Raw genomic sequence first — 13,129 nt, forward strand, 5'->3', positions numbered from 1 at the left:
ACCCCGCCCACATAGGCCACACCCTCCCAAAATTGCCTTTTACTATAACTTCTTTATTTTTACACCCATTCACTTCTAATTGATACTGAACTTCTCTTATGACAATACAGTCAATCTCAACTATGCATGGCCCCATGATCAACCCTGGGGCGCCCTTGGGTCAAACATGCGGCGTGGGGATACGCGTCGGCCTCTGCCGCGCCATTTCTAGTTTTTTATATTTAATCATTATATCCTCTTTTGTTTAGTTTTTCAAATATCTATATGCATATGATTATTGTCATTTATGCTAATAGATGCAGATAAACCTGTTAAGAGGTATCTTATTTGCTATTAATACAAAATACAAACAGTATTTGTGGCTTTTTTAATATGAGATCATGTCGTATTGAGCAAATTTCTTTACAAAGTGGGTTGTAATGCAAAATTGCAAATAACCTTTATGTTTCACGATAGAAGATCTTCAAACTTTCCAAAAAAAATTGTGTTATTGATGGAAGATTGTAATAAGAACAAAATAAAACACACTTGTGATTATGACCCCTAGTCTACAACTACCTGTACTGAGAAAAATGGTGTAATCATCATCATCATTGTAATTTAAGAGTTTGACAGGATCATTCTGTTATCAAACTGCATATTGTTCTTAAGTGAAATGAAATGTTTCTCATAAGCTATTTTGTTTAGAGACAATATATTAGATAAAAATAATTTTTCTGTGTAATAAAGAAGTTAGTATAGGGTCTGTTTCCATTTAGCCACTTAAGCAATATATCTATAACATTTATTGTTTTTATAAATTTTATAATAGATTGACAGAAATCTTTATATATTTTAATATATTTTAATTTAAAAAAACTTACTAATTTCAAACAAATGCCACACACACTAGCTATTGTTCTTCTTTTATATATACAATACCGGGTATATAATATTGTGTTTATGAAGTCCTGATGTTCATGGTGGTTTGCAGGAGCGGTTCCAAGCTTCAACGATGCAGAGGCAAATAATCTTATTGAGAAGCTTAAGAACGGGATCAGAGAAGAAAATGCGAGTAAGCGTTAAATATGAGCCTTGTCATGCAAAATTGGGTCTTATGCCATATGTGGCCAGCCCAGCTCCAGATCAGCCTGCAGCCAGACTGTGCATTCTGATCTGGTCAGGAGCCACCCTGCCTTTAATGAGATTCCAAAATTTTGTAAGACTTTATAGTGGACAGTGTAGCTCCTAACTGAGAGTTTGACGGTTGTTTACACATTCTGTTTCAGTAATTTATTCAGACAGTATTCATATTTTATTGTTCCAATATATGTCTGTATGCTTGGTATTTTGCTGAAGACAGAAATATATCCCAAAGAAATAGAACATTGTAAAAAATATAAACCATGTTTGTTGACTTCATTTTATAGAAATATTCAGCATTCAAAATTTTATAAAAACAAAAATATGCTTTACATAAGTCATTATAAAACAATATTATGCTTTACATAAGCCATTATAAAACAATATTATGCTTTACATAAGCCATAATAAAACAATATTATGCTTTACATAAACCATCATAAAACAATATTATGCTTTACATAAACCATTATACAACAATATTATGCTTTACATAAACCATTATAAACCAATTTTATGCTTTACATAAACCATTTGAAAATATATTATGCTTTACATAAATCATTATAAAACAATATTATGCTTTACATAAGCCATTATAAAACAATATTATGCTTTACATAAGCCATTATAAAACAATATTATGCTTTACATTAGCCATTATAAAACAATATTATGCTTTACATAAGCCATTATAAAACAATATTATGCTTTACATAAGCCATTATAAAACAATATTATGCTTTACATAAGCCATTATAAAACAATATAAGCCATTATAAAACAATATTATGCTTTACATAAGCCATTATAAAACAATATTATGCTTTACATAAGCCATTATAAAACAATATTATGCTTTACATAAGCCATTATAAAACAAAATAATGCTTTGCATAAGCCATTATAAAACAACATTATGCTTTACATAAGCCATTATAAAACAATATTATGCTTTACATAAGCAATTATAAAACAATATTATGCTTTACATAAGCCATTATAAAACAATATTTTGCTTTACATAAGCCATTATAAAACAATTTTATGCTTTACATAAGCCATTATATAACAATATTATGCTTAACATAAGCCATTATAAAAAATATTATGCTTTACATAAACCATAGTTATGTTGTTATACTGATAATCCACAAAACCATATATTTTCAGGATATGCGCTTGGTATGATCAACTGTTATGATCCGGCTACTCCCAATAATGATACCCGTATCACCATAGAAGAGGGCGTGAACTTCATCGAGCTCTTGCCATATAACTTCAATTTTGGGACTGTCTATGTCAAAGCTGGACTGGATTATGAGGTCTGAAAATATGGAATATATATACTTTTTTGTACAGGAATAAAATCATAATTTGATGTTTTTGTGGGAAAATCTCAACCACGTTTTTATTTAATATAAGCCAAATATAGGCTGAAAACACATTGAAAACATCAAATGACGTCATTCAATTAAGCCTTTTTCTGGGAAAACTGGGCTTAATGCATGTGCGTAAAGTGTTTTCACAGATTAGCCTGTGCAGTCTTAACTAATCGGGGACTTCCCGCAAAAATTGGAGACTTCATTTAAACTAAAAAATCCATGAAACAGCAAAGTGTCAATTGACTGCACAGGCTCATCTTGGACAACACTTTACACAAAGGCATTAAGCCCAGTATTCCCAGCACGAGGCTCAATACAATAAAATGAGTCAGGTTCTGAGAAAACTGGGCATAATGCATGTTCGTAAAGTGTAGTTCTAGATTAGCCTGTGCAGTCCACATAGGCTAATCATGGAAGACACTTTCCACTTGTATGGTATTTTTCATTTAAATGTAGTCTCTTCTTAGCAAATATCCAATTTGGGCAGAAAGTGTCATCCCTGATTAGCCTGTGCGGACTGCACAGGCTAATCTGGGACGACTCTTTACGCACATGCATTAAGCCCAGTTTTCTCAGAACATGACTCAAATGACATAACGATACTGCATGTGTTTAATGGTTTGAACAAAGCGGAAGTACAGCTTGGTGTTATTATGCAGAGCGCTATTTTATCAATGCTTGAGTGTAATAAAATGGAATGCCTGTTGAGATGATACAAATTGTAAAAACAAATTCTATCAGACCCTTGCAGTTATGATTTAACAGCTCTTAACCCTTTTCAACTCAGAAGCAAAGTGTTAATAGCTATGTGCATTAGCATAAAATCAGAACTACTTGCAGGCTGTTCAGATTTTATGTTTTTTTGCTGCTCAGCATCATCTTAGATTTGTAATTGAAGGCTTTAAAACTTAATTATGTGTCATACCAGATTAGACTGTGCAGTCAATGCACGCTTATCCGCAATAACACTTTCCGACTAAACTGTTTGTTTAAAAGAAACTTTCCATAAAATGTTGTCCCTTTTTAGCCTATAAAGACTGCACAGGCTAACCTGGGATGACACTTTACCCATATGCATTAACCCCAGTTTTCCCAGATTGAGGATTGTTTATGTTTCAGAGTTACATTCTCTGTAAGTGTTAATGTTGCAGATTTACATTCTCTGTTAATGTTGTAGATTTACATTCTCTGTTAATGTTGCAGATTTACATCCTCTGTTAATGTTGCAGAGTTACATTCTCTGTTTATGATGCAGATTTACATCCTCTGTTTATGTTGCAGATTTACATTCTCTGTTTATGTTGCAGATTTACATTCTCTGTTAATGTTCCAGATTTACATTCTCTGTCAATGTTGCAGATTTACATTCTCTGTAAATGCTGCAGATTTACATTCTCTGTATATGATGCAGATTTACATCCTCTGTTTATGTTGCAGATTTACATCCTCTGTTAATGTTGCAGATTTACATTCTCTGTTAATGTTGCAGATTTACATCCTATGTTTATGTTGCAGATTTACATTCTCTGTTAATGTTGCAGATTTACATCCTATGTTTATGTTGCAGATTTACATTCTCTGTTAATGTTGCAGATTTACATCCTATGTTTATGTTGCAGATTTACATTGTCTGTTTATGTTGCAGATTTACATTCTCTGTTTATGTTGCAGATTTACATTCTCTGTAAATGTTGCAGATTTACATCATATGTTTATGTTGCAGATTTACATTCTCTATTAATGTTGCAGATTTACATCCTTAATGTTAATGTTGCAGATTTACATTCTTTGTTAATTTTGCAGATTTACATCCTCTGTTAATTTTGCAGATATACATTCTCTGTTTATGTTGCTGATTTACATCCTTTGTTTATGTTGCAGATTTACATTCTCTGTTTATGTTGCAGATGTACATCCTCTGTTATTGTTACAGATTTACATTCTATGTTAATGTTGCAGATTTACATTCTCTGTTTATGTTGCAGATTCTTGTGAGCAACAAGAACCAACAGAATGAGAAGACCATTTCCCTAGCATGTACCAGCGTTAATGGAAAGGTAACAGGCTCGTTGTTTTTGTCCAATACGGAATACAGTAGTGAAAATTGAGCTGCGCTCTGGGAAAAGGGGGCTTAATGCATGTGCAGTCCGGACTAGGGTCATCAGAGACAACACTCTATATTGTTATGGTATTTTTTGTTGTAAGAAAGTCTCTTCTAAACGAAAATTTATCCTAGTGTCATCACTGCAATCTGCAAAGGTTAATCGGGGATAACACTTTACACACATGCATTAAGCTCAATTTTCCAACGACAAGACTCAATTCTATGATAAAACAGCAAATAATGGATCTAATCAATCAAACAAACAAAAAAGGTATCATTTTTACCATGCAGTGTTAAATAGTTACACAACTAAGTGCCTATCTTTCCAGCTCGTATGATTTGTTAAACATATGGGTGGTAGGTTTGTTTTTAGATTGGGATGGGGATATTTACTACTCAAAATCACGGCAACTGGGCATAATTTCAGCTTCGTTTGGACAAGTGTTAAATTTCATCAGGTTTGTTACCAATTATGCATTCAGTCTTACTTGATCATGAATCAAATTTCACTGTTTTTTCATTTGAAGGAATCTGTGGATTCTACATGTTTTGTCTTTGCTTCTATATTGTTTTAGGTGGTTGTGGAAGCCAAAATGGTCATTAATGATATCAATGACAACACACCAGTGTGGATTGGAGACTCCTACTCTGCTAGCATTAACGAGGTTGGTGTGGCTTTTTGGTCCCTTTATATGGAAATTTAAGATATGTGCCTACAAAATGTATGGCTATTGGTTTATTCTAGAAATATGTCTACATATGCGCCTGCTAATAGTGACTGGTCACATATGATAATTATTTGTTTGGTATATGAACACATGCACAGACCAATGGAGACATACCTCTTCACCATTCTTGAATAGCATGACGCAAAAAGTGTTCCAGCATTTATTAATTGTGTGATCATAATGTTCCTGTTGCTAATGATTATAGTAATGGTGGTGGTGATTATAATGACGATGGCAATGTACTGTTAAACACTGATATATGTTTGCAGGTACTCCCTGGTCCATTGCCGATGGCGGTGATAGTTGATCCACCAATCATTGTGGAGGACAGGGATGGTGTAGACAACAGCAATGTTATCCCGAACTGCACCGCCATTGAGATCTCCCCCGGTAACATTTTAGAGGTAAGTAAACTGTTATTGTGCTTTGGCTACAGGCAGAACGTCCTTCAGTTTAAGGTCAATGTTGTATTACTATGGCTTCATGCAAGAGTTCAGCACAGTGCAAGGTCAATGCTTTATTGCTATGGCTACAAGAGGGAAGTCAGTATAGTTTACCGTCAATGTTCTATTGCTATGGCTACAGGCAAGAAGTCAGAACAGTGCATGGTCAATGCTATATTGGTATGGCTTCAGGCAGAAAGTCGGTCCAGTACAAGGTCAATGTTATATTACTATGGCTACAAGCAGGAAGTCTGTACAGTTCAAGGTCAATGTTATATTGCTATGGCTACAGACAGAAAGGCATTACAGAACAATGTAAATGTTATATTGCTATGGCAACAATCAGTAAGTCTGTACAGTTCAATGTCAAGGTTATATTGCTATGGCTACAGGCAAAAAGTCAGTACAGTAAAATATTAAAATTATATTGCTATGGCTACAGGCAGAAAGTCAATACATTACAATTTCATGTTATATAACTTTGACTACAGGTAGGAAGGAAGTCAGTACTGTTCAAGTTCGATTATATATTGCTATGGCAACAGGCAGGAAGTCAGTACAGTACAAGGTCAATGTTACATTGCTTTGGCTACAGACAGGCAGTCAGTACAGTACAAAGTCCATGTTATATTGCTATGGCTACTTTGTATTGAAGACAATTGTACACAACCTGGTCATTGTTAGTAAATGGGTATTTGCTGGTTTATGAATAAAATGATTGGTTTATGACCAATGCTCCATTGATTGATTTAACACGCTGACGTTCTTGAGCCTCGCTTCTGTTGATTTTGTTAACCAGTGACTAACAGATTTTGGAAATCATTTGACATTACTATCCATCCTTGTGTAAAAAGTTTGAACATTTGAAGCTTTTATCATGAACAATTCAGTTTCCAATGTATTATGCCAAAATCATATTTCTTTTTTTCGTTTATTCCACAGCCTTGCATTAATGGAAAGTACTTCAACTTCCAAGCACACCCCTATAATGGACAGAGTGACTATCGCCGCTGGTATTTTAACATCACCGCAACCAGACTGACCTACACAGGGATCACCTCGTTCAAAATCATCCTGAATGCAGTTGTAAGGGACCAGTGCACATTTCTTAGCCCAACCCCCCGACCCCCCTCAGATCATTGATCAATATGATTAATATCAAACTCTGCTCTATTCTCAACATACAAAATTAATCTAAGAGAAGTCTTGTATAATATTAACCAATGAGAAACCTAGTAAAATATTTACAATGAGAGTCGTGAAATATAATATTGACCGATGAGAAGTCTTGTAAAATTTTGTCAAATGTGAGTCTTGTATAATACTGACTTATTAGAAGTCTTGTAATATTTGGGGTTGAACTGAGAATAAGATTTATAATAGTTTTAAAGCCAAGAATAGCACATTTAGAGTGTTCAAAACTTTAATTAGTGTCTGACAAGTTGTGCATGAAATTTAAATGTATCTCATATAGAAATATGAAACAGATACATGGTTTTATGCTTAATAAAGCTTTATATGTATATAAAGCCGTAAATATAAAAGAGCATAAGAAAACAGAAAATTATCTCAGATTGAGTAGAATCTTAGTCTGCCACTGCACACGAAAACACTTCTTTGTTAACTTCTCAACTTTCTGATGGATTTTAATTAATTGCTTTAATTTTTAGATTATGTCAATATATCTTTAGAACAATCTCCAAAGAATGAAGGCTTTTGCTTATTTTTTACATAAATAAATTAAACTCAATATGATATGATTGATATTGAAATTATGTTAACCCTTTCAGTGCGGGAACCGAATTTTAAAGGCCTTTGCAAACAGTTTGGATCCAGATGAGACGCCACAGAACGTGGCGTCTCATCAGGATCCAAACTGTTTGCTATTCTGATAGTATTCTTTGAATTTTTTTTGAAGAAAATGCTAATTTTAGAAATTAAGCAGACAACATTTAAGCAGACGACAAATTTCCCAGCATGCAAAGGGTTAAATATCTTTCTTCTATCTCAACAGAATGCTCCAATGAGTGCTAGTGAGAATACCCGTATCTCGGAGACGCGTAACGTTCTTGTGGTGGTCCAAGACATCCAAAATATGCCACCCATCTTTGATCAGAACACCCTCTCCTTCACCATGTCTGAAGCCCGGCAACCGGTAAGCGTTACCTTGGAAACCATATTTGAGCCACACTCTGGGAAAATGGGGCTAAATGAATGTGCGTAAAGTGTTGTCTTAGATTAGCCTGTGGCATAGACCAATCAGGGATGACATTTTCCGCTTGAACGTATTTTTTGGATTTTCGAATTCTCTTCTTAATTAAAATCTATTCTTGGTGGAAAGAAGTGTCCCTGATTAGCCTGTTCAGAGGGCATATCTGGGATGACACTTCACACACATACAATAAAGCCCGGATATCTGGGATGACACTATACGCACATACAATAAAGTCCAGATATCTGGGATGACACTTTACGCACATACAAAAAAGCCCGGATATCTGGGATGACACTTTACGCACATACAATAAAGTCCGGATATCTGGGATGACACTTTATGCACATACAATAAAGCCCGGATATCTGGGATGACACTTTACGCACATACAATAAAGCCCGGATATCTGGGATGACACTTTACGTACATACAATAAAGCCCGGATATCTGGGATGACACTTTACGCACATACAATAAAGCCCGGATATCTGGGATGACACTTTACGCACATACAATAAAGCCCGGATATCTGGGATGACACTTTATGCACATACAATAAAGCCCAGATATCTGGGATGACACTTTACGCACATACAATAAGCCCGGTTGCCTAGGGCATATCTAGAGATGACACTTTACACACATACAATAAAGCCCGGTTGCCCAGGGCATATCTAAAGATGACACTTTACACACATACAATAAAGCCCGGTTGCCCAGGGCATATCTGGGATGACACTTTACACACATACAATAAAGCCCGGTTGCCCAGGGCATATCTGGGATGACACTTTACGCACATACAATAAAGCCCGGTTGCCCAGGGCATATCTAGAGATGACACTTTACACACATACAATAAAGCCCGGTTGCCCAGGGCATATCTAGAGATGACACTTTACACACATACAATAAAGCCTGGTTGCCCAGGGCATATCTGGGATGACACTTTACACACATACAATAAAGCCCGGTTGCCCAGGGCATATCTGGGATGACACTTTACACACATACAATAAAGCCCGGTTGCCCAGGGCATATCTGGGATGACACTTTACACACATACAATAAAGCCTGGTTGCCTAGGGCATATCTAGAGATGACACTTTACACACATACAATAAAGCCCGGTTGCCCAGGGCATATCTAGAGATGACACTTTACACACATACAATAAAGCCCGGTTGCCCAGGGCATATCTGGGATGACACTTTACACACATACAATAAAGCCCGGTTGCCCAGGGCATATCTAGAGATGACACTTTACACACATACAATAAAGCCTGGTTGCCCAGGGCATATCTGGGATGACACTTTACACACATACAATAAAGCCCGGTTGCCCAGGGCATATCTGGGATGACACTTTACGCACATACAATAAAGCCCGGTTGCCCAGGGCATATCTAGAGATGACACTTTACACACATACAATAAAGCCCGGTTGCCCAGGGCATATCTAGAGATGACACTTTACGCACATACAATAAAGCCTGGTTGCCCAGGGCATATCTGGGATGACACTTTACACACATACAATAAAGCCCGGTTGCCCAGGGCATATCTGGGATGACACTTTACACACATACAATAAAGCCTGGTTGCCCAGGGCATATCTGGGATGACACTTTACACACATACAATAAAGCCTGGTTGCCCAGGGCATATCTAGAGATGACACTTTACGCACATACAATAAAGCCCGGTTGCCCAGGGCATATCTAGAGATGACACTTTACGCACATACAATAAAGCCTGGTTGCCCAGGGCATATCTGGGATGACACTTTACACACATACAATAAAGCCCGGTTGCCTAGGGCATATCTAGAGATGACACTTTACACACATACAATAAAGCCCGGTTGCCTAGGGCATATCTAGAGATGACACTTTACACACATACAATAAAGCCCGGTTGCCCAGGGCATATCTAGAGATGACACTTTACACACATACAATAAAGCCCGGTTGCCTAGGGCATATCTAGAGATGACACTTTACACACATACAATAAAGCCCGGTTGCCTAGGGCATATCTAGAGATGACACTTTACACACATACAATAAAGCCCGGTTGCCCAGGGCATATCTAGAGATGACACTTTACGCACATACAATAAAGCCCGGTTGCCCAGGGCATATCTAGAGATGACACTTTACACACATACAATAAAGCCCGGTTGCCTAGGGCATATCTAGAGATGACACTTTACACACATACAATAAAGCCCGGTTGCCCAGGGCATATCTGGGATGACACTTTATGCACATACAATAAAGCCCAGATATCTGGGATGACACTTTACGCACATACAATAAGCCCGGTTGCCCAGGGCATATCTAGAGATGACACTTTACACACATACAATAAAGCCCGGTTGCCCAGGGCATATCTGGGATGACACTTTACACACATACAATAAGCCCGGTTGCCTAGGGCATATCTGGGATGACACTTTACGCACATACAATAAAGCCCGGTTGCCCAGGGCATATCTAGAGATGACACTTTACACACATACAATAAAGCCCGGTTGCCCAGGGCATATCTGGGATGACACTTTACGCACATACAATAAAGCCCGGTTGCCCAGGGCATATCTGGGATGACACTTTACACACATACAATAAAGCCCGGTTGCCTAGGGCATATCTGGGATGACACTTTACGCACATACAATAAAGCCCGGTTGCCCAGGGCATATCTAGAGATGACACTTTACACACATACAATAAAGCCCGGTTGCCCAGGGCATATCTGGGATGACACTTTACACACATACAATAAGCCCGGTTGCCCAGGGCATATCTGGGATGACACTTTACACACATACAATAAAGCCCGGTTGCCCAGGGCATATCTGGGATGACACTTTACACACATACAATAAAGCCCGGTTGCCCAGGGCATATCTGGGATGACACTTTACGCACATACAATAAAGCCCGGTTGCCCAGGGCATATCTAGAGATGACACTTTACACACATACAATAAAGCCCGGTTGCCCAGGGCGTATCTGGGATGACACTTTACGCACATACAATAAAGCCCGGTTGCCCAGGGCAAGGCTTATTTACATTGGAAACCATCAACACCATTGAAACAACATGGAAACCATAGCAACTATGGAAATCATTGTTTACTTTTGAAAATCATAGTTATCATAGAAATCATTATTACATTTGAAACCATAGATACCCTTCAGTTTCTGGTCTGAAACAAACAATACGAGTACATGTATGTAAGGCATTTGCCTGATTAAGACAACTGCATTTATATTTTCAGAAAAGTACAAAAGCAATATTCACAACAATTACACAATACAAAATGACCTATTGTTAATAGATGGTTATTGATTATGGCTTATACAGGACAGGTGAAAGAGCCTGCTGTTGAAAACGAAACTTTTGATTTGAAATGACATGGTTTGGTTGCAATTTAATCTCTTGTATTCAATATATGTGAGCACGTTTAAAAGTGAACAATACTGTATTATAAACAAAGCTGTTAAAAAAATATTACGAAAACGTAACAATATTCATGAATATACAGCATTACAATTATCATTTAGAATTATTCAAAGATATACACATACATATGCCTTACAAGTTACAAATTGACATGTAATCATGACTAATCTTCATCATGGAATTTCATCCATATGACTTCAGTTCTTTCAGGGTTATCCTATGTTACTAACTTTCAAAATAGCAGCATTTTGATGGGATGTTAAAATAAGGATGCAAGTACAATTTTTTATTTTTTTGACAGTGTCACAGTTTGAAAAATGATTAACAGTCGTCACAGGGCAGCATTTTTAATACTTTCCCCAATAAGAAGCAAAATGAAAATGGCTCTTGTAACCAGCATAAAACCACATAAGCCTGCAAGTAACTCGCTGTCTGTTCAGGTTTTATGTTGTTTTCTGCTCATCTGTAACTAAGGGTTGGAAATGAAGCCTTTAAAACTTGAACTTAGTAAGGAAGGTATTTAATTAAATGTAACTCTCTAAGGGACTCATATGCGTCAAAATACATATCTAAGTGGTAAAGGTTTAATTGACCTTAAAAGTGCATTATGCGCTGGAGATAAGACCGATTTAAAACCGATGGGATTGTCAGTTACAGCAAACCGTCAACACATTAACACGTCTGTGTACTTGAGTTCCATAGGCTCATGGTGAGTTGGTATGCATGCGCTTAAAATGCATATTTAAAATAAAAAAATTAACAAAAAAAATTAAAGACAGGTATTCAGAAAGCAAAAACAGATCGGAATCCTTTTCATTGTTAGAATATTTAAACATTTGATAATTTGTTGCCATCCTTATTAAAAGTATATTTTGTCTAATTGTGGTTTTATTTTCGGGAAAGCCTTAATGCCTGTGAACAATCTACCATTTTAGGTGGTGTTTTTTGCTTTAACTAAAATATATACCAACTGATGCATCTTAGTTTGATATTTTTGCTGCCATGTACAGAGAGTCGAAGTTGAAGTGGGCAAAACTATCCGCGCCTCAGATCAAGACACTGGCACACCAAATGCAATTCGTTTTGTGCTTCTGCGAAACCCAGATGGTAATTTACTTTCTCTTTAAATTTTTACATTTGTTACATGTATTAGCCAAATTAAATACACAAGTTTGTGTTTATTGATTCAAAAGTGTTTCTGTGTGCACACATTTTAATGAGAGAATGTCACATTGTTCTGCATTCTGATGCCCGTTGTTAGTTCAACTGGTCATCTTATCTACTAAACTACCCACCCAATGTCTGCGTCGCCTTCTGCATGTGCATCTGCGTAATGCTCTGGCTAAGATAAACATGCAACATTTCCATATCACTATTTTAACTCTATGTATTCAATTGAAGCTTTACACATGTGTTCAGGGTCATTTTGTGAGGTCACTGAAAAATTGCAATTACTCTTACCTACAATTTAGCAGAATTATTCCCCCTTTTTTGTACTTTGGACATTGGTTAAGATAAACGTACAACATCCCCATTTCCATATTACTGTTTTTACAGTAGGTATTCAATTGAAAGTGTTTGGGGTCATTGTGTGAGGTCATTGGCAAAGTTCCATAACTCTCAAAGTAGCAGAATCATATTCCTTTTTTTACAAAA

At 36.6% G+C, this 13,129-nt stretch overlaps 1 protein-coding gene across 5 annotated transcripts in view; it reads left to right on the forward strand.

Moving 5' to 3' along the window:
- The window catches only part of LOC127866711 (protocadherin Fat 3-like), an 86,306-nt gene that overhangs the window by 2,593 nt on the left and 70,584 nt on the right, over window positions 1-13,129 (forward strand). For 4 of the 5 annotated variants that reach the window (XM_052407453.1, XM_052407454.1, XM_052407455.1 and 1 more), the window contains exons 4-11: window positions 974-1,054; window positions 2,296-2,447; window positions 4,493-4,564; window positions 5,187-5,276; window positions 5,609-5,743; window positions 6,725-6,868; window positions 7,797-7,937; window positions 12,484-12,580. In XM_052407453.1, the coding sequence (XP_052263413.1) occupies window positions 974-1,054; window positions 2,296-2,447; window positions 4,493-4,564; window positions 5,187-5,276; window positions 5,609-5,743; window positions 6,725-6,868; window positions 7,797-7,937; window positions 12,484-12,580 (912 nt within the window). The remainder of the gene's footprint in view (window positions 1-973; window positions 1,055-2,295; window positions 2,448-4,492; window positions 4,565-5,186; window positions 5,277-5,608; window positions 5,744-6,724; window positions 6,869-7,796; window positions 7,938-12,483; window positions 12,581-13,129) is intronic. The other variant, XM_052407457.1, reaches the window with a different exon arrangement.

The sequence above is a fragment of the Dreissena polymorpha genome, chromosome 2 (assembly GCF_020536995.1).
Source record: "Dreissena polymorpha isolate Duluth1 chromosome 2, UMN_Dpol_1.0, whole genome shotgun sequence".
Lineage (NCBI taxonomy): Eukaryota > Metazoa > Mollusca > Bivalvia > Myida > Dreissenidae > Dreissena > Dreissena polymorpha.